This window comes from Papio anubis, chromosome 1, assembly GCF_008728515.1.
Source record: "Papio anubis isolate 15944 chromosome 1, Panubis1.0, whole genome shotgun sequence".
NCBI lineage: Eukaryota > Metazoa > Chordata > Mammalia > Primates > Cercopithecidae > Papio > Papio anubis.
The window spans coordinates 10,378,623-10,399,553 of NC_044976.1; the positions used below are offsets into that span (position 1 = coordinate 10,378,623).

General features: G+C 57.8%; 1 protein-coding gene across 2 annotated transcripts in view; it reads left to right on the plus strand.

Moving 5' to 3' along the window:
• DISP3 (dispatched RND transporter family member 3) overlaps nt 1-19,893 on the plus strand; it is a 57,878-nt gene extending 37,985 nt beyond the window's left edge. For both annotated transcript variants that reach the window (XM_003891109.3, XM_031664396.1), the window contains exons 8-21: nt 1,343-1,491; nt 1,687-1,848; nt 2,664-2,825; nt 6,188-6,301; nt 7,181-7,317; nt 8,650-8,834; nt 11,707-11,837; nt 11,916-12,088; nt 13,030-13,156; nt 13,696-13,841; nt 16,561-16,720; nt 17,195-17,308; nt 17,727-17,893; nt 18,635-19,893. In XM_003891109.3, coding sequence (XP_003891158.2) covers nt 1,343-1,491; nt 1,687-1,848; nt 2,664-2,825; nt 6,188-6,301; nt 7,181-7,317; nt 8,650-8,834; nt 11,707-11,837; nt 11,916-12,088; nt 13,030-13,156; nt 13,696-13,841; nt 16,561-16,720; nt 17,195-17,308; nt 17,727-17,893; nt 18,635-18,997 — 2,290 coding nt within the window. In that variant the 3' untranslated portion in view covers nt 18,998-19,893. The remainder of the gene's footprint in view (nt 1-1,342; nt 1,492-1,686; nt 1,849-2,663; nt 2,826-6,187; nt 6,302-7,180; nt 7,318-8,649; nt 8,835-11,706; nt 11,838-11,915; nt 12,089-13,029; nt 13,157-13,695; nt 13,842-16,560; nt 16,721-17,194; nt 17,309-17,726; nt 17,894-18,634) is intronic.
• The last annotated feature ends 1,038 nt before the right edge of the window (nt 19,894-20,931 follow it).

Here is a 20,931-nt window from a genome sequence, read left to right on the forward strand (position 1 = left end):
AGATCCCACGCTCTCAGCCACTATGTTGAGTGTCCTCAGGTTCTCGTCTGTAGATGTAGTGAGCCGTGTGCAGAGTTGAACGGGTCAGTTCAGAGTTGCTGCTGGAGGTTTAGGGGGAAAGGTGTCGTGGGCCTGGTGGTCGGGAAGATGGAGGGGGATGGTGGTGGAGTTAAATCAGGCCTGGGTGGCTGCCTGGGGCTGGGAGGATGGAGGGGCTCTGGGCTCGGAACAGGGCCCACTCATTGTGATAAAGGCCTTGGCCAGTGGTGGTCAGCAATGTCCACTTGCCCATGGTGAGCCCCGGAGGGGCTGGAGGGAGAGGAGGGCCCAGCGAGGAGCTTAGACTTGGGCCTGAGGCAGGACTCCTCAGCTCTCTCCACTCACATCCTCTCCCTTCAGGACTCTGCTGTGGTGGTGTGGGTTGGCACTGCACACAGGTACCCTGGTAGAGACACTGTTCTCTGTACCATGGGCGCTCAGATTTGACTATTTTCCATGACAGTTTCATGTCATAGAAGCAGCGTCGTGGGGAAAAGACACCTTTTTCTGATCTCTACAGAGATACCAAATAAGCCCCCGCTCTGCCGCCGCCCCGCCTGGGGCTGTCTCCCCTGTGGTCCTATTGGGCGCGGTCATGTTCCCCGTCAGTCAGACGTGGGCTCCAAGCCTCACCTCCTCCCTCGGCAGCTGTGGAACCCTGGGCAGGTGACTTCACCTCTGCATCTCAGTTTCCTTTTCTATGAAACAGCTGTGATCCCTGTGTGTGAGTCTCATGAGGATTAAGTGAGATAATCCACGCAGGGCTCCCAGCTCACTGCTGGCACGTGGCAGTGCTATTAGCCACACACACAGCGCTCGTATCAGCCATGAGGATTATTCTGGTGCCCAGTCCCTAGGGTGAGCCGTGTGTCTCATGTGTTCACTCCGGCTGAGACCTTGGCCACGCAGCTACACCCTCAGCCCTGCCCTGCTCCCTCCTCCTGGCTCCCCTGAGTATTAAGTTGGTGGCAGAGCCCCTGGGCCACACAGCAGCAGAGGAATGAGTCCCCTGATTTGATCACCTTAGTGCCTGGGCCACTGTGTGTTGTCATCCCCTCTTGCTGGGTAATGTCTGCTGTCCCCATTTGTCTCTCTGGAGGAAGACTGGCACCTGAGGGCCCTGGGGTAGACAATACTAGAAAGAAACCAGGTGACCAGCTCCCAGAAGTCTGGGGTGCTCATCCTGTGTGTGACGTCAGCAGCACTGTGATACCTGGGTTCATCTGATCCTCAGGGCCCTGCCCCCCTCTCCCTGGGTACCCAGGACCCTCTGGCTCACCGCTGTCCCCTACTCTCTCCACAGCTGCCACCAGAATTGCGGCCGCAAGAGCTCCCTGCACTTCCCCGGAGACGTGTTTGCCGCTCCCGAGCAGGTTGGAGGCAGCCCCGCCCAGGGTCCCATACCCTACCTGGACGATGACATCCCCTTGCTGGAGGTCGAGGAAGAGCCAGGTGAGAGCTGGCACAGGCCTGCCCTGCTGACCCCAGCGAGACCCAGCGCTGCCTCTCCCCGGGGAGTAACACTTGATAAGTTGGTCCTGAGGCCTGCGGGCTTCCTCACCAGGCATCTGGGCTTCCCTGGAAACGAGCATGGACCACAGTGGGCTTTGACTCAGGCTTTGACGGGCCACTGCTCTGCCCTGGCAGTGTCACTGGAGCTGGGAGACGTGTCCCTGGTGTCTGTGTCCCCCGAGGGTCTGCAGCCAGCCTCCAACACGGGCAGCCGCGGCCAGCTCATTGTGCAGCTGCAGGAGCTGCTGCACCACTGGGTCCTGTGGTCAGCCGTCAAGAGCCGCTGGGTGATTGTGGGTAAGTGGGCCCTCTGCCCCTCCCCCTGTCTCGCAGCTCCACCCCCAAAACACACAGGAACTGGGAGCCCACCCCCTCTCGCAGATGCCCCAGGGCAGAGGCCTGGGCTGGGGTCTCTCCCTCTCCAACCCGCCCCACTCCTTCCTGTGCAGAATGAAGCTGGTCACGGGCGGCTGTTGCTCATTGGCCCCTGCTGTGTGCCAGCCACTCACACTGGGCAGTAGCACAGAACATGCCACGCATGGGCCCTGGAGTTAGCCCCACTTGAGTCTGAGTCCCAGTTTGGCCGCGTCCTAGCTGTGTGAATTTGGCTTTTCCAGTCTGTTTAGCGCTCAGTTCCTATTCTGTAATTGAGGATGAGAACGGTGGCTAGGAAGGCAGCTGTAGTTGGAGAGTATGTGTAAAGACCTCAGCCCAGCACGTGGCATGTAGTAAGTGCTCTGTGAATGTTAAGTGCTATTATTATTGTCATCTTCAACAGGATTTCAGGGTTGTGTGAGATCAAGTAGTGCACCAGCTCTTCATAAACTATGAGGTACTCTTAGGTGGCGGCCGCTTCTTGTCCAGCAGTGTTAGATTATAGCTTATAGTCAAACCCCACGGGACACCACAAAGCAACTGATCCCTGGCCCTGGAGGACCATCCCCAGTAAGCTGTGCCCACGGGCTGGCATGCAGGGCCTTCCCCCATGCCCTTAGGACACCCCCCCCCACCTCCACCACAACCAGAGCAGCTGTCTCCTGGCACTTGGGAGCCCCGCTTGGAATGGACCAGCTGGGCCCAGCCCCGCCTGGTGTAGCGCCATCTCCTCACAGGGCTGTTCGTCTCCATCCTCATCCTGTCCCTGGTGTTCGCCAGCCGGCTCCGCCCCGCCAGTCGGGCCCCGCTCCTTTTCCGGCCTGATACCAACATCCAGGTGCTGCTGGACCTCAAGTATAACCTGAGCGCCGAGGGCATCTCCTGCATCACCTGTTCAGGTGAGGCTTCCAGCCAGGCCGTCCCCGGCCCGCTCAGGTGTCCGGGTCCCAAAGGCTGTTGGTCTGAGAGATGCAGGATCCAAGCTCCCCATCAATGCCTGACCTCAGGCAAATCCCACTCACCGATGAGCCCCCGTGTTCCCACAATTCATTCAACAGATGCTTGCTGGGTGCCTGCTGGATGCTGGCTCTGAGGAGGTACAGTGGGCAGGCGGCACAGGCTTCCCAAGCTCAGGGGAGCCTGGGCATTCCAGCCTCTAGAGATCAGTCAACAGTGATCTGAGCTTTGGTGGAGGAAGACTAGGGTGTCTTAGAGGCCCATATCATGGAAGGCTTCCCTGGATGGGTTCAACCGTCCGAAAACAAAACCGAACGGAATGATTGAAAATTACTGCACGATGATGATGATAACAACATGACAACCGCGTTATGATGTGATGAAAGATGTGAATGGCCAGCCGAAATTCGGCCTCAAAAGATGATACCGATGGCGATGATGCCGCCCCGGCGCGCGATGATGATGATGACATACCGCATTGAACCGCAACAGATGATGATGAAAACATGATACTGTACCGCGCGATGATGATGATAACATGATACCGAAACCATGCAAGCGATGATGATGATGATGCGCCGGGCAACTGAAATCGGCAACGATGATGATGGTATCAACAACTGGCACCGAGATGAGAAAATATGTCGATGATGAGCCACCGCGCGATGATGAGATGATGGCCGCGCAACACCGGTACCGGGGATGATGTGATGGGCCTGAACCGGTACCGATGAGAAGATGGCAACAAAGATGATTGTTCGCGCGATGACGGAGGATAGCCGCAACAAACAGTACCGATGTGGAGATGTAATGTCACAGCCTGGTACCGGAAAGATGGATAACATATTATGCTCAACGGGCGATGATGAGATGATGTGGCGGCCAGCGATGTGGAGATGATGATGAGTCCAGGCGATATTAACCGTGATGCGTAATAACTCACTAATCTGATGATGCTGCCTTGGGGAGCTAGGCTGGCCCAGTGGACTGGGATAGGGCGGGTGGGCTGAAGTGAGGGGTCTGGATTTTATTCTAATTGTCACTGGAAACTAGTCACGTGGTTTAAGTGGAGAAGCGGGGTGATGGAGTCTCCCAGGTGCTGTGTGGAGGTGATTGGGGCACTGGGGTGGAAGCTGGCTGGGAGGCTGGGTAGGAGGCTGGTGGGGTATTCTAGAGGAGAGTTGGTGGCGCTGGGACCAGCATGCTGACGGCAGCGGTGGTGGAGTCAAGAGGTTTTTAGGAGGCGGTTTCCGTAGGACTTGGTGACGGAGTGAGAGTTGGGAATGAGCCAGGAGGGAAGATAGAGATGGCTCCTTGATTTTGAGGTAGCTGGCCCAGGCCGCGTTTTACAGAGGGGGAGCAGGGTAGGGGCAGGCAAAGTCAACCCAAGGTCATCTCACTTTGCCAGGGCAGTTAGAAACCAAATGAGAAGATGCCTGGGTGAGAGCTTCCAGCTCACAGGAGCGGATCTGCTGGCTGCTGTAATTGCCTTTATTTAATTAGGGCAGTGCTGAGATTAACCTAGCCTTCCCCTTGGCAATGGCAACCAAATGTGTGATAATCCACTGCAGCTCCGAGAGGCACCGGAAGAGCCCCTCGCACCTCGGAGCCAGCCCCGGCCACGTCCCCAGCTCCTCTCCCCAACTGCCAGGACGTGGCATTGCTCCTGATCATCACCGCCACCACAGACCTCCGGCCTGCCCAAAGGGCCTGCTCCCCTTCCACAGATGGACAAACCCCAAAGCTCCCTGACAACATCTGGGGCCAAGACCAGGCCAGAGCCCAGCCAGAGCCCAGCCAGGACCCCAGCCACAGTCCAGCCAGGACACCAGCCAGCACCCCAGCCAGAGCCCAACCAGGACCCCAGCCAGAGTCCAGCCAGGACCCCAACCAGCACCCCAGCCACAGCCCAGCCAGGACCCTAGCCAGCACCCCAGCCAGCACCCCAGCCAGGACCCCAGCCACAGCCCAGCCAGCACCCCAACCACAGCCCAGCCTGAGCCCAGCGAGGACCTCAGCCAGGACCCCAGCCAGACCCCAGCCAGGACCCCAGCCAGAGCCCAGCCCCTGCTCCCTGTACCTCTTCCTCTGAGAACTGCCTCTTGGAGGGACCCCTTCAGAGTGCAGCAGAGTGCTTCGGCTTTACAAGGGGCAGGCAAGGCCAGACCCCAATGGGGAGGCAAGTCCCTCTCTGGGCAGGTCCCTTTACCTCTGCTTTCCACTCCATCAAGTGGGGTCCATGGGAACAGCCTCAGGATGGCTGTGAGGATTAAAACTTTGAAGGTGCAGTTCTCTCATTTCTAATTTAAAAAACCCAAAGGGCTAACACACAATGCTTGAAGCAAAACGGGCATATATGTCTCCCAACATGTTTGCCAGCTGATGACCCTGGGTCACCCTAACAGTCACTCCTGTTAATTGATGTGAGTGATCGACGTTCCACCCAAGGGCGGGTGGCGATTCCATCCCCAACTGAACATGATGCAAGATGGCTAACAGATTATAAATATGATGGGCAACAGAGGGGCAGAGGGAACAAGAGGCCCAACATAAAGATGGGTTAACAGAGAGGGATGAGGGCACAGGGGGGGCAGGATGGCATGAGGGGCAGGAGTGGAAGGTGGTGCGGCCATGATGTCCATAATTTACTATAAAATAAGATGGCCACCAGATATGCATTTATTATGACTGGCGATACACCATTATAAAGATGGCATTTATTTCAGCTGGCGATGGCCACCAGAGTACGATTATGCCAGATGGCCAACATGAGGCATTATAAAGATGGCCACCGGTGATACGATATAAAGCAGATGGGCAACAATAAGATGGGCATTATGCCGATGGGCAATCGGCGATGGGCGATTATAAAATATGATGGCCATCAAGAGCGTAAATGATATGTTAAGATGGCTACCGAGATGCAATGCATTATAAGAGGAGCGGTGCACAGAGAGGGAAGAGCAGGGGGGCAGGGAGGGCCAGAGAGGGGTGAGCAGGGGCAGAGTGGCACTGAGAGGGCGAGCAGGGGCAGAGTGGCACAGAGGGGTGAGCAGGGAGCGTTTCAGTGTTTTTCTCTGGGCAGGCTGATGGTGCCTTTCTGTGGGCCTAAAATTCCTAAAAGTTTGGTATTTGATTTTTTAAAAGTTCTTCCTAGTTTCTGACCCCCACACACCCACCCCCTCCAGTCCCTGGGCCCCAGTTCCTGAGACTGTGTCAGATCCCAGCCTCTTGCCTCTGCCCATCGGGCCCAGCCCGGGATGCCCTGCTGTCCTGCTGTCCTTGACGTGGCGTTGCGGGGCAGGTCTGTTCCAGGAGAAGCCCCACAGCCTGCAGAACAACATCCGGACGTCCCTGGAGAAGAAGAGGCGAGGCTCGGGGGTTCCCTGGGCCAGCCGGCCTGAGGCCACCCTGCAGGGTGAGCACGGCGGGTGGAGGGTGGGGAAATCCTCCCTGGTGCTAGGGTTGGGGGCCCTGTAAGGGGAGCAGATAAAATTCCTTCTGGATTCTCCTTCAAGATGAACATTCTGTGTTCCTGGTCACTGCAGAGGAGCTGGGGATGGGGGGTGAATTTGGGGCCCTCACCTGCCATCCCGCCAGGACAGTAGGCTCCCGCGACACCCTGGTCTCTGGTGCCCCCTAAGCCCTACCTGTGCACCAAAGCCATCCTGAGTGTCCAGGGGCAGAGGCAGGCGTCCCGGGCCCCAAACACTGGCTTATCCCTGCTGGAGTTTCCCTCAGAGGTGGGTGCTGGGACAAGTGTACTGGGGGAATGAATCCCCCATCAGGCAGCTCTGTCTGTCCCTGTCACCCTATGGCACTGTCACCACCTCTGTCCTACCACTGTCACTCCCAGCACCAGCCCTGAACCATCACTGGCACACCTTCACCAGGATGCCCTTCATCACTGTCAGCTCCGCTATCTGGGCCACCCCATCCCTGTGCCCACCACCTCCCCCACCATCCCTACCACCCCATCCCAGTGCCCACCACCTCCCCCACCATCCCTCCCACCCCATTCCTGTGCCCACCACCTCCCCCACCATCCCTCCCACCCCATCCCAGTGCCCACCACCTCCCCCACCATCCCTGCTACTCCATCCTGTGTCCACCACCTCCCCCACTATTATTGCCATGGGCCTGGTCCAGTAGAGAGGGGCACAGCCAGCATTTTGAGATGAGCCCAAGGCCAGGACTGAGCTCATTAGTCGACAGAGCTGAGGGTGGGCTGCTCCAGGGTCAGGAGAAGCCAGTCAAGGTCAAGTTCACCTCTCTTTCATCCTTTATTTGTCCATAGATTTCCTGGGCACCGTGTACATCTCTAAAGTGAAGAGTCAAGGCCACCCCGCTGTCTACAGGCTCTCCCTCAATGCCAGCCTGCCTGCTCCTTGGCAGGCTGTGTCGCCTGGGGATGGAGAGGTGCCCTCCTTCCAGGTGAGCCTGGGCTATCGTGAAGCGAGCCACCACCACTGGGGGCGGGGGGGCCCTCAGGGCCACACTGGTTGGCACTGGCCACATAGGGAGAAGCAGCTTTGAGGATGAAGACCCCCCTGCCCCAAACCAGCCTTGTCTGTGACAGGAACCTGCCAAGTGGTGGCAGCATGGGCTTCTGAGTCAGCCAGGCCTGGATTCAAATCGTGGCTCTGCCATTTATTAACTGTGTGTCTTTGGGCAGATTGCTTACTCTCTGAGCCTCAGTTTCTTCATCCGTGACATGGGGATGTGACAAGCACCAGCCAGCATTGTTGGAGGTGTGTGAGGTGAGGCCTGTGCAGTGCAGAACGCCTGGGTACAGTCCCTCCTCGGGCAGTGGCGGCCAGGAATCTTGCTGTCCTTGGTAGCGGTTCCAGCACCGCAGAAAGGAGTCCCCAGGCCCACACTTGAGTCTTCCCCTTCGTGGGGGTCATTTGTTTCTTTTCTTTTTCTTTTTTTGGGGGGGTTGGGGGGAGGACAGGGGCTTGCACTGTCACCCAGGCTGGAGTGCAGTAGCATGATCATAGCTCACTGCAGCCTCGACCTCCTGGACTCAAGCGAGCCTCTCTCGTCAGCCTCCTGAGTAGCTGCAACCACAGGCACACACCGTCACACGAGCTAGTTTTGTCTTTTATTTTTTGTAGGTACGGGGTCTCTCTGTGTTGCCCAGGCTCATTCGTGTTTCTTTAACATGGTACACCCTTCATGGTGACAGGGACACGTGCCAATTTGTTTGTTCAGGATTTATATTTCCATTTGGAAGATGAGGTCTCTGAGGCTTTTCCTGCCTCTAAGCCTCTGCGTGTGCCGTTCCCACTGCCTGAAAAACTTTTCCTTCGGCTTCGTGTGTGGCTGACTCCTTGGTGCTCGTTCAGGTCTCGGCACCCCTGTGGGGCCCCACAGAGCCCTGCCCCGGCGCCTTTCTCGCCTTGTCCTCCTCTCCCTGCCATTTATCCTGTCTTATCTTTCTTATTCTTGGAAGCCATCATCATTGCCAGCTCCACAAGGGTAGGGACCGTGCCCCTCAGAGCCTGACGCAGTGCCTGGTATGGCACAGACACTCAGTGAACGATCGTTGAGGGAAGAAACGAGGCTCAGAGGAGGAAAGGATTTGCCGAAGCGCTGAACTCAAACCCAGGCCTCCCAAGCCTCTGCCCAGGGCTCTGTCCCCGACTCTGAGGACTGGGACGGGGTGAACTATGCCGAGGAGGGAGGGGACGGAGCCTGAGGCTGGCCCAGGCTGAGGCAGCCCCCCCGAGTCACATGTCTTGTCTCTGTCAACCCACTGCTTAGGTGTATAGAGCGCCTTTTGGTAACTTCACCAAGAAGCTGACCGCTTGTATGTCTACAGTAGGGCTGCTCCAGGCGGCGAGCCCCTCCCGCAAGTGGATGCTGACGACCTTGGCCTGTGATGCCAAGCGGGGCTGGAAGTTTGACTTCAGCTTCTACGTGGCCACCAAGGAGCAGCAGCACACCCGGTAACAAAGCCTGGCAGACAAGCCGGTGCCCATCAGCCCGGCTGCTTCTTTGCCCTTTTCTCTCTTTTCTCTCTCTTTTCACATGAGGGATGGCAGCAGGCCCTTTTTTTTTTTTTTTTTTTTTTTTTCTTTGAGACGGAATCTTACTCTGTTGCCCAGGCTGGAGTACAGTGACACAGTCTTGGCTCACTGTAACCTCTGCCTCCCAAGTTCAAGCGATTCTGCTGCCTCAACCTCCCAAATAGCTGGGACTACAGGCGTGCACCACCACACCTGCTTAATTTTTGTATTTTTAGTAGAGATAGAGTTTTGCCATGTTGGCCACGCTGGTCTCAAACTCCTGAGCTCAGGTGATTCACATGCCTTGGCCTCCCGAAGTGCTGGGATTACAGGCATGAGCCACCGCACCTGGCCCTGAGGGATGCCAGCAGACCCCTTTAAGAAACGTCTGGCCAGGTGCAGTGGCTCATCCTGTAATCCCAGCACTTTGGGAGGCCAAGGTGGGCAGATCACAAGGTCAGCAGATCGAGACCATCCTGGCTAACACGGTGAAACCCCATCTCTACTAAAAGTACAAAAAATTAGCTGGGCATGGTGGCGGGCGCCTGTAGTCCCAGCTACTCAGGAGGCTGAGGCAGGAGAATCGCTTGAACCCAGAGGCAGAGCTTGCAGTGAGTTGAGATCGCGCCTCTGCGCTCCAGCCTGGGCGACAGAGAGAGACTCTGTCTTAAAAAAAAAGGAAAAAAAAGAAAAAAACTGCTATTTTCACCCACCTGCCCAGATGGGTCTCTGCCCAGGGCTGGGGAGTGCAGAACATTGGCAAAGATGACGGGCGCAGGAGCTGCTCCCCGCCTTGATAGCTCCTCAGGGGTTGCAGTGGTCACCTGGCTGTCCCTCTAGCATACCAGGCCCCTTTCCATCCCAGGCCCTTTGCATTTGCTGTTCCCTCTGCCTAGAATGCTTTCCCCAGCTCCTCACGTGTGAGACAATGTCTCAAGATTCAAGTCCCTGTCCAAAAGTCACCTCCCAGGAGAGTCTGTCCCTCCCCAAGTACCACATCCAGCCTCTCTCCATACATCACCCACTGCTCTCCTGGCCCCACTGCCACCTGCCACCATGCTGACCTGCAGTGTCACCTGTCCTCCCATGGGAGCACACAGGCATCCTGTGGTAGGACCTTGGCCATCTCTTTTGGTGCCGCCTCCCCAGCACCTGTCACGGTGTCTGGCATAGTAGGTGCAAATAACTGCTTGCTGAATGATTGAATGAGTACATGCCGTACTTCCTTGACAAGGCACTCACCCACACTCTAAATACATCATTAATTCAGAAAATGTTTATTTAATGCCCCTGCCCCTTCTGCTGGAAGGAGAGTGAGGGGAGGGCCTCTGTTGTATTCACTTGCCACAGGCCCAGTCCCTGCTAGCGCCCGGTGTGAAGTTGGGCCCCCACTACATGCCGAGTCAGAAGCCGCATTCTGTGCTCTCGGGGTCTCCATGCCATCCGGGGCACCTTTTCTGGGGTTTCCTTCCCCATGTTGTAAACACAGCCCCACATCCATTTATCCGTGGAGGCCATATTAGCTGAAGGTCTCCTCCCTCCGCCGTTCACTGATTTAATGAACTGTGGACTCCAACTGTGCTGGCACTGTGCTAGGGATATGGTAGTGACAAGACAGATGTGACTCCTGCCCTCGGGCTGTCTAGCAGGAGACAGGCAGCTAACAAGTAAACAGCAATGTCATTACAAACCATGATACGTGCTCTGAAAGAAATAGTCCCACTGTCATTGTGGTGGAGAACAGTGGTGCAAGGCCATGCTCGGTGACACACAGGGACTGTGGTCTCTGACAGGGCTCGGTGACACACAGGGACTGTGGTCTCTGGACGGGGCTCGGTGACACACAGGGACTGTGGTCTCTGACAGAACTCAGTGACACACGGGGACTGTGGTCTCTGACTGGGCTCGGTGACACACAGGGACTGTGGTCTCTGACGGGGCTCGGTGACACACAGGGACTGTGGTCTCTGACGGGGCTCGGTGACACACGGGGACTGTGGTCTCTGACAGAACTCGGTGACACGGGGACTGTGGTCTCTGACAGAACTCAGTGACACACGGGGACTGGTCTCTGATGGGGCTAGCTTTGGAGTGTCAAACACCCAGAGGCGTCTGAACTCTGCATGAGGCTGAGGGGTGCAGCTTGGAGGCCGGGGAATGGCAGGACAGCACTGGCTGGGTCCTTTCCAGCCTGGGATCCTGACTTAGGGGGGACCCCTCTGCCTGTCCTCCCCTGAGCCCCATGCTGACCTGCAGTGTTACCTGCACAGACACATCAGTGACCAGGGGTTGGGCAGCCTGCCTGGATGAGCTGGAGACATTCTGGAAAGAACTTTGAGCTGCACTGGGTCTAGTAGTTAGCCAGCTGTTGACCCTAGAGCGCTTCCTTCCTATAGAATGTAGAGACTCCCTAACTGTTGGGGTTGAGGCAAGGCTGGGGACCCCTGAGCGGGGACCGCTAGGGTTGTCCCTGGGGCCCCTCCTGAACCTTTGTACCCAATGGGGGACAGTTTGAAAGCTACTGGTCTTCTCCACCCTTCATGACTCCTATGGGGAGACTGAGGGGCAGAGGGGAAGGGCCTTGACTAGATTCCCATAGTCAGCCTTGGCAGGGGCGGGGCTAGAACAGCCTCCAGACCCCCAGCCTAGGGCAATTCCCTCAGCCCTCAACCTGAGAACAAATCCCCATGCGGGAGCAGAGCCCAAGTCCAGACCCCACGACACCCCACCCCTAGCCCCGGCCCACTGGCCTCACCTCCCCTGACTCCTCCTGGCCTTTCTGGCCTCAGCCCGGCCTCCATTGCCTCCACAGGAAGCTGTACTTCGCCCAGTCCCACAAGCCCCCCTTCCACGGGCGCGTGTGCATGGCACCCCCTGGCTGCCTGCTCAGCTCCAGCCCCGATGGGCCTACCAAAGGCTTCTTCTTCGTGCCTAGTGAGAAAGGTACAGCAGGGGCACACAGGTGGGGACCTCAGGAGCTGGGCCCCGCCTTCCCTTACAGCTCTGACTCCCTGTTCGCAGTGCCCAAGGCCCGTCTCTCGGCCACCTTCGGCTTCAACCCCTGCGTGAACACAGGCTGCGGTAAGCCAGCGGTGCGGCCACTGGTGGATACTGGGGCCATGGTCTTCGTAGTCTTTGGCATTATTGGCGTCAACCGCACTCGGCAGGTGGACAACCACGTCATTGGAGACCCGGTACGGGGCATGCGTTGGGCAGATGCCGAGGGCCCCAGCTGCAACAGTCTTGCAAATAAGCACCTGTCCAGGGAACCACGTCCAGCTCCTCACACCCCCTCTTGGCTCCTCGATGGCTCCTCTAGCCCAGACAGATCCCCCATGGGCTCCTGGGGGTCCTGTTTTTCTTGAGGACTCAGCGGCATTGACGTCTTAGACTCACCCAGGAATCTGGGTTTAGGGTCCAAGCTGGATGCCTGTGAGGGACTCGAATGGAGAGAGGGCAGTCCAGGTGGACACCTCCTTGCCCTCCCCCTCGCTCTGAGCTGGGCTGTGGCTTTCTCCTCTCTGAGGCTTCCCTCCCTCACATGCACTCCTGTCCGGTGTGGGGCTCTTCAGTGTTTGAAGGCACTGGTTGAGCTGGGACTGTTCGGCACATGGTGGGTGCTAAGGATTCCTGGGAGGAAGGACGGGCGGGTGTCCCTTGCCTTTAATAAATTAGTCACAGCCCGGCGGGGTACACGGGAATGGCAGCCGTGGAGTAAGTCGGGAGCAAGGTGGAGTCGGAGGAGATCTGTGTGTTCAGTCCACACTGGGCATCTGCAGGCGCTGGGAGCAGAGGCTGGGGGACCAGGCAGGTCCTGCAGGACAGTGAGGATATGGCTGGCTGGGAGGGTGGGGAGAAAAGCAAGAAGTTCAGGTGAGAAGGTGGTGGGGGAAGGGGAGGAGGTGAGGCGGAGGGGCCTGTGTGGGGTGTGCAGTGATGGAAGCACAAGATGCTGGCGGGGGCAGGACAGAGGGTTAGGGTGGGGCAGTGAGTGAGCGGTTGGAGGCTGGCAACGTGAGGGTGACGGGTAGCAGGGAGCTGCTGGCAGTTCTTCCCTGGGGTTGGGGGTGAGCACGCAGGACTGAGTCCCTGTCTCACTGAGCGGCCTGGGCCGGCTTATGTCTCCTTGGGAAAGGGCAGCGTTGTCTACGACAGCAGCTTTGACCTCTTCAAGGAAATTGGACACCTGTGTCGCCTCTGCAAGGCCATCGCAGCCAACTCCGAGCTGGTGAAGCCAGGCGGGGCCCAGTGCCTGCCTTCAGGTGCGTGGGGTGTGGGGAGCTGTTCCTCTGAGGGAGAATGGACTGATTGGGGAGGCACAGAGGCCGGTCCAAGGTAGACAGCCGAAGGACACAGTGTCTGGCATGTGGGGGTGTTTTGCTGAGTGTCTGTGCTGTGTGTCTGTGCTGAGTGTGTCCACACCAGGGTGGGGTGTGTGCCGGCAGTCAAGGGTTTTTGGATGTGAGCAGGCTTGTGTGTGAACAGGACTGGTGCAGAAGTGTGCGTGTGTGGGATGTGGGGCACATCTGCAGGAGTAGCCTTTCCAAAATTGGGGGGTAGGGCCAGGGACTGGCCCACAGCCAATGTGGATGAGGTCACCACAGGGGCGTCCCTGGGAGGGGCCCACACGTCATGTTCTACCCCGATGGCAAATGCATGTTGTAGGTTTCCCAATGCCGTTGCCAATGGTAACAAACACTCTAAGCCTCAGAGGTAGGTGAGCGCGTGGGCACAGGTGTGATGCAGGGGGACAGGCTCTTTCAGGGCCACCACCCACTCCCTTTCTTGCCTCTCCCCACAGGCTACAGCATCTCCTCCTTCCTGCAGATGTTGCACCCTGAGTGCAAGGAGCTGCCGGAGCCCAACCTGCTCCCGGGGCAGCTGTCCCACGGGGCTGTGGGCGTCAGGGAGGGCCGTGTGCAGTGGATCTCCATGGCTTTTGAGTCGGTGAGCCCAGGCAGCCTCGCTGGGCGCCGTGCTGCATACTTGCCCTGGGTGTGCCACCTCTGATCTCAGCCCTCTTCCCAGATCGGGGGGAGATGCTGAGGCCCAGAGAGGTGGAGTGACTTGCCTGAGGTCACACAGTTAGTGAGTGTCAGTGTCAAGTGCTAAACCAGGCCCCCTGACTGCAGAGCGCTGCCCTTCCCATAGGTGGCCTGCCAGTTCCCTTCCACCTACCCTTTCCCTTCCCTCCTTCTCCACCAGCCGGGGATCCACGGTATTTTTTAGTCTCTGGTCTGTAGGGGCCGGTGGAAGTCCAGAATGCCCCCCTTTGCCACTGTGGGAGGCCAGGTTGGGGCCCCAGACCCTGGCAGCCTCCCTCAGGGTGGCCAGGGGACCGGCCATCCCCCATACCTCCCTGCTGCCTCTGTCACCCCTGGACGCTCGCTGAGCTCTGCCCAAGGAGGCATAGGCACACGCGTGCACATACGCACACATGCACACACTCCTGACCTGAGCCCTGTGGGGACTTTCGGCCCTGGCACGTGGCTTTCCCCAGCTTGGCAAGCCGGTCCCTGCTGCCTCTGTGCAGAGACCTGGGCTCAGTCCTTGCCGGGATCCTGGTGTGCTCTGTGTCCCTGAGCAAGTTACTCGTCCCCTCTGGCCTTATCTGTAGAAGAGGGTTCAAGATCCCTGTGCCCCTCTGGCAGGTGTGGAGGTAAGAACACATGGGAAAGTCTGGGGACTAAGAATCAATGTGACAGCTTAAGCGGGGGGGTGACTCTCCTCTGGCCCCCTGCCCTGACTTGCTTCCCACTATTTATTTGTGCTACTCATTGCACAAGCAACGAAACCAGCCACCAGCCAAGGGGGCCTCAGAGCCCTCAACAGGCCCCCAATCAAATGCAGACACCAGTTCAAAGACCCAGATGGGTCTTTTTTAGGTTGCATTTTTTTTACAGTGGTGAAATATACATAAGGTAAAATTAACCATCTTAACAGGTTTTTTGTTTGTTTGTTTGTTTGTTTTGAGTCAGGGTCTCACTCTATCACCCAGGCTGGAGGGCAATGGCACGGTCTTGGCTCACTGCAACCTCTGCCTCCCAGGTTCAAGCAATTCTCCCACCTCAGCCTACAGGTGGGTGCCTGTAGTACCTGGGACTACAGGCACCCACCATCATGCCTAGCTAAATTTTTGTTTTTGTTTTTGTTTTTTGTTTTTTTGGTAGAGAGGGGGTTTCACCATATTGGCCAGGCGGGTCTTGAACTCCTGACCTCAGGTGATCCACCCACCTTGGCCTCCCAAAGTGCTGGCATTACAAGGCATGAGCCACCGCGACTGGCCTGAACCATTTTTAAGCATACAACCCTGTGGCATTAAGTATGTTCACACTGTTATGCAACCATTACCACCATATACTTCCAGAACTTTTTTCCTCTTTCCAAACTGAAGCTCTATCCCTAGTAAACACTAACTCCCCCTCTCCCCTTCCCACAGTCACTGGTACCCACCATTCTACTTTCTCAATGAATTTAACAACTCTGGGGGCCTCATGTGAATGGAATCATACGGTGTTTGTCCTTTGGTGACTGGTTCTTTTTTTTTTTTTTTTTGAAATGGAGTTTCGCTCTGTCGCCCAGGCTGGAGTGCGGTGGAGCCATCCCAGCCCACTGCAACCTCCGCCTCCTGGGTTCAACCCATACTCCTGCCTTAGCCTCCCAAATAGCTGGGATTACGGGCATGCGGCACCACACCTGGCTAATTTTTTGTATTTTTAGTAGAGATGGGGTTTCTCCATGTTGGCCAGGCTGGTCTTGAACTCCTGACCTCAGGTGATCTTCCCACCTCGGCCTCCCAAAGTGTGGGGATTACAGGCGTGAGCCACCGCGCCCAGCCAGTGACTGGTTCATTTTACTCAGTGCGAGGTTCACCATGTTGCAGCATGTGTCAGAACTCACCTCCCTCTGCAGGCTGAAGCCCCAGGCAGTTCCAGGCAGGAGAGAAGTCCCCACTCAGGCTCACCACGCAGCAGGGCGCCCACTTCCAAGCTGACCCCACCAGCACTCAGACACGCGTGCACCTGCGCACGCACACGCAGGCCTCCTGGGAACTGGCTTGTACTTGGCAGGAGCAGAATTGATGAGCAGATACCTTAAGAACCTTTTAGAGCAGGGCGAGTGCCTGTTTCTCTCATTCATCATCCATGAGCACCCCTCGGGGCTGGGCACTGTGGGCCAGCCAGGCTGCTCCTGACCTTGCAATTCACAGTCCCACCTGCCAGGGCCAGGCAGGTTGCCAGGCAGTGACAAGAGTAGGGGAAGCACTGAGGGTTTGGAGACCCCAACGGAGGCCCACCTTGGGGCATCAAGGAAGGCTTCCTGGAGGAGACGGAACCCCAGAAAGTCCTGAAGGATGAGCAGGAACTGGCTGAGCAGGCAGAGGGAATAGCACACGCTTTGCATGGACACAAGAGTGTGGGGGACCCTGGGAGCTGAAGGGGATTCTGGTGGGCAGGGACTGTGGTTGCATGTGGACCAGTGCTGCTGTCACAATCACATAATACCTCCAGAAGCTGGTGGGGACTCATTTTGGATTGAATTGTTCATACCCTCCCCGACAGACGCAACACTCCATTGGTGGCCACAGAACAGACCAGCCATGCCTGGGAAGGGCGGGTGGGCCACAGCCCCTGCCTGTCTCACTGGCTCACGTCTCTCCCCACAGACCACGTACAAGGGCAAATCCTCCTTCCAGACCTACTCAGACTACCTGCGCTGGGAGAGCTTCCTCCAGCAGCAGCTGCAGGCCTTCCCCGAGGGCTCAGCCCTGCGCCGGGGCTTCCAGACCTGCGAGCACTGGAAGCAGATCTTCATGGAAATCGTAGGCAAGCAGCAGCCTCGTCCCCTCCACCCTGGGTGGGCAGGAGGCAGAGGGACCTGGGAGGGGAGGGCACAGAGCGGCCAGTCTGAGCCACACTCTCTGTCCTGGCCAAGAGCCCTGGGGAAACCGGGTGCCTCAGTGGCCAGGACACTGATCAGAGGCTGGAGTTTGGGTCCTCTCCTTCGGGGGCATCTGGCTACATTCTCTAATCTGGACTTTGGCCACCTAAAAAGTAACAGTCATGACCATGATGGCAGCTGCCAGTTACCAGCCTCTCCTAGGTGCCTGGGCTCTGGGCTGAGGGCCTGATCTGTGTTCTCTTCAACTCCAAACAAGGCAGGTGGGGTAAGGTCCTGTTATGATCGCATTTTACAGACAGGGAATTGGAGTCTCAGAAAGGTCAAGGGCTCACCCCAGCAGCACAGCTTGCTGTGAGCGCCCACAGAGCAGCGCACTGAGGCCCTGTCCTCCCTTGCAGGGGTGCAGAGCGCCCTGTGCGGCCTGGTGCTATCCCTGCTCATCTGCGTGGCCGCGGTGGCCGTGTTCACCACCCACATCCTGCTCCTGCTGCCCGTGCTCCTCAGCATCTTGGGTACGTGGGCGAGGGGCTGACAGGCATCCGGCCGGTAGGGATGGGAGCAGACAGAGTCTCCCTCGTTGGCCTCCAGGTAGCAAGTGTCTCTGAAGCCTTCACTATCACATCTCCTCAGTGGAGGCTTCCCCCACCCCCACCCCAGGTCACAAGACCTTCTGCCAGGTGCTATCTGGGACAGTGGCTCATAGGACTGTCTCTCCCGCATGTCTGTGCTCGTGAGCAGAGCCAGGGTACCCAGGTAGTAGCCCTCAGCTCAGTGATGTGTTGCTGCACCTGTCCCCTCCCTCGGGGGTCCCCTCAGTGTGCCTTGTCTCTCCTGTCACCTGAGGGTGGGGGCTAGACTCCAGACCTCCCTGTTCCCCTAAGGCCTCCAGGGTGGGAGGTCTGAGCTGCCTCCCCTGCTGTCCCCTTGCAGGCATCGTATGCCTGGTGGTGACCATCATGTACTGGAGTGGCTGGGAGATGGGTGCCGTGGAAGCCATCTCCCTGTCCATCCTCGTTGGCTCCTCCGTGGACTACTGCGTCCACCTGGTGGAGGGCTACCTGCTGGCTGGAGAGAACCTGCCCCCGCACCAGGCCGAGGTGAGCACCCTGCCCACCTTACCCACCTCCCACCACATCGGGTCTTCTCCCACCTGGGTGCAGCTGAGGGACCCTCAAGGGCAGCTGGACATCCCAGCACCAGGCACCCCCATGCAGGCTGTGTTCTAGAAACTAAGGTTTCCCAAAGCTGATCCCCAAGCCCCAGGGACTCTAGTTCTAAGGTCCACACCCCCCAGCCTCAGTCTCCCCAAGTGAGCAATGAGAGGGTTGGACCAGATGCAGGATCCCAAGGGGGCCCTCCTGCTTCATGTTGCCCCAAGCTATGGCTCATTCTCCTTCCAGCCATGACCCAGAGGCCACAAGTCTGCTCCAGCCCCCAGTGGCTTGGTAAGGACATGTTCACATACTCAGTGCCAAAACCAGCTCTGGGCCTAGTAACAGTTTTTTCTTTAGTTTGGAATTGGCGTTGGTGTGAAAACATTCACAAATATGTAAAAATCAAATCAGTTACACATTCAACTGCCTGTGGTCAGAGGAACAAAATGAGTTCCAAGCAGGGCTCCCATTTATGAGGACCCGCTGTGCAGACCCTCGCATCCTATTGACATAGCAGCACCCACTGGTGTGTACCCTCCCAACCCTGTGAGGCCGCTTGCAGCTCTCATCCCAGTGACAGAGCAGGAACCTGGCCTGGGGCGGGGGTGCGCGATTCCCCAGGTGCTGGCCAGAGGGGTCCCGCGGGCGGGCGGGCTGGGCTTCCCGCTCTCCTCTCGCCCCCAGGACGCCCGAACGCAGCGCCAGTGGCGTACGCTGGAGGCCGTGCGGCACGTGGGCGTGGCCATCGTCTCCAGTGCCCTCACCACGGTCATCGCCACAGTGCCCCTCTTCTTCTGCATCATCGCCCCGTTTGCCAAGTTCGGCAAGATCGTGGCACTCAACACAGGCGTGTCCATCCTCTACACACTGACCGTCAGCACCGCCCTGCTGGGCATCATGGCGCCCGGCTCCTTCACCCGGACCCGGACTTCCTTCCTCAAGGCCCTGGGGGCCGTGCTGCTGGCGGGGGCCCTGGGGTTGGGTGCCTGCCTTGTGCTCCTGCGGAGCGGCTACAAGATTCCCCTGCCTGCAGGGGCCTCCCTATAGCCCAGGCTGGGCTCTGGACACTTGCACCTTTGGTCCCGTGGGTGGGGGACAGGAACTGCTTCCCAGCTCGGCTCCAGCTAGCTGTGTCCCCAGGCCTGGGCCCAGGGCGCCCTCCGGGCCAGCGTGGAGGCTGACACCCACACAAATGGTGTGGACCGCACTGCCTTTGCGGAGCTGGGAGTTGGAGAGGCCGCCACCCCATAGGCCGTCTGCTGGCAGCCACACTCGGCGTTTTGCCCAGTGGCAGAAGAGACCAGCCCTCCTCCCATGCCCGGTCACCATGGGGGTCAGGTTATTTTTGTAGGGAGTCTCCCGCTCACACTGCCTCAGTGCTCACCACCTTCCAGTGTGGATGTTACAGGGTGACCCCCATTCTACCGATGTGAGAACTGAGGCGCCAGGACACAGTGGCTGCCCTGCCGCTGGATCAGTAGCAGAACCAGAGCTGCCTCTGAGCTCCATGCTGCCCTTGGGGATCACGCAGGAAGAGCACAGTGGATCCAGGGTGGGGGCCTCACACCGCCTACACCCCTCCCCCACAACCCTCCCCTTCAGCTTTACAGCAGCCAGTGCTGAATGGCCCTGTGGCCCTCCCTGGGCCTTTTGATCCTGGCCAGAGAAGACAAAGGGACCCGGCTTGGGCTTCTGCATGTCCTACCCCTGACCCCAGCCTCAAGGGGCCCCTCAAAGGCCCTCTCTGGTTTCTGTGGGGCTCTGCGCAGCTTTCCTCATGGATCTAAGCCCCCGTGTTTCCCACCTGACTCTGAGTGGATGTTTTGGGGGGTCGCCCCTGTGGGGAGGAGCTGCCATGCCTGCCGCCTTGCTCATGGCAGAGGGTTCCTATTAAAGTGACATAGGATTGCAGACCACCGCTGTTAACACGAGCATTTTAAGCACTGCTGTCTCCACATTTCTAAAGTTGAAGCGACCTTGCACACTGCCTAGCCTGAACCTGGCACAAAGGCTGGGGCTGGCGCCAGAGGGAGAGGTGGGTGGGCTGAGGGTGCCTGACCATCCTGGAACAGGTCACAGGGCGCTCTGGGGGAGGTGAGGTTCAAGAGATGCTTCTTTCTTTAAGGGATCCAACTGGCTCCGCAGAGCAGGCGTCTTGAGGATGCCTTTCGTGTGCCGAGTATTGTGCTGGTCACTGAGCTCTTTCCCTGGAGACTGACATTGCCACTGGGCTTTATGAGTGTGGACTCAGACTGAGCTGGAATGAATCCCTGAGGGTGGGAAAGACATCAAAGGGGGTTTCCAGGCCAGCCCTCCTGGCCTTCTGTAAATATTAACTGGGGGCCTGGGGATGCAAGATAGACGTACACCGTACTCCACTTAGCAAGTGTTTGTTGAGGGACTGTCAGACCTTGGCCCACAATGCATAGTGAAGAAAGACATCAGACAAGCAATGAGTGAGCCTAGCGGGCGGCACTGACTGCCAGAGGCTTTCCTCAGGGTTTGTGTCTGTGTCCGGGGCTGCCATGAAAAAGCTCCACGCACTGTGTGACTTCCACAACAGCAGTTTATTCTCACAGTTCTGGAGGCTGGATGTCCAAAAGCAAAGTATTGGCAGCGTCGGTTCCTCCTGCAGGCTTTCAGGGAGAGTCTGTCTCCTGCTCTCCTAGAAGGCTTCTGCTGGTTGGTAGCAAACTAGCCTTCCTGTTCCTTGTCTCCAAGAGGCGTCACTCCAGCCTCTGCCTCTGCCCTCACGTGACTTTCTTAGTCTGTTTCTCTGTTTACGTCACCTTCTTTCTAAGAGAAGCACCAAGCATACTGGATTAGCCACCCCCGCCCCCTTCATGACTTCATCTTAACTTGATCATCTGCAAAGAGCCTATTTCCAAATCTTGCATTCACAGGTACCGGGAGTTAGGACTTCAACATCTTTCCAGGGACACAGCAGGGTTCCCATGTGTGAGCTCACTTGTTAACCATAA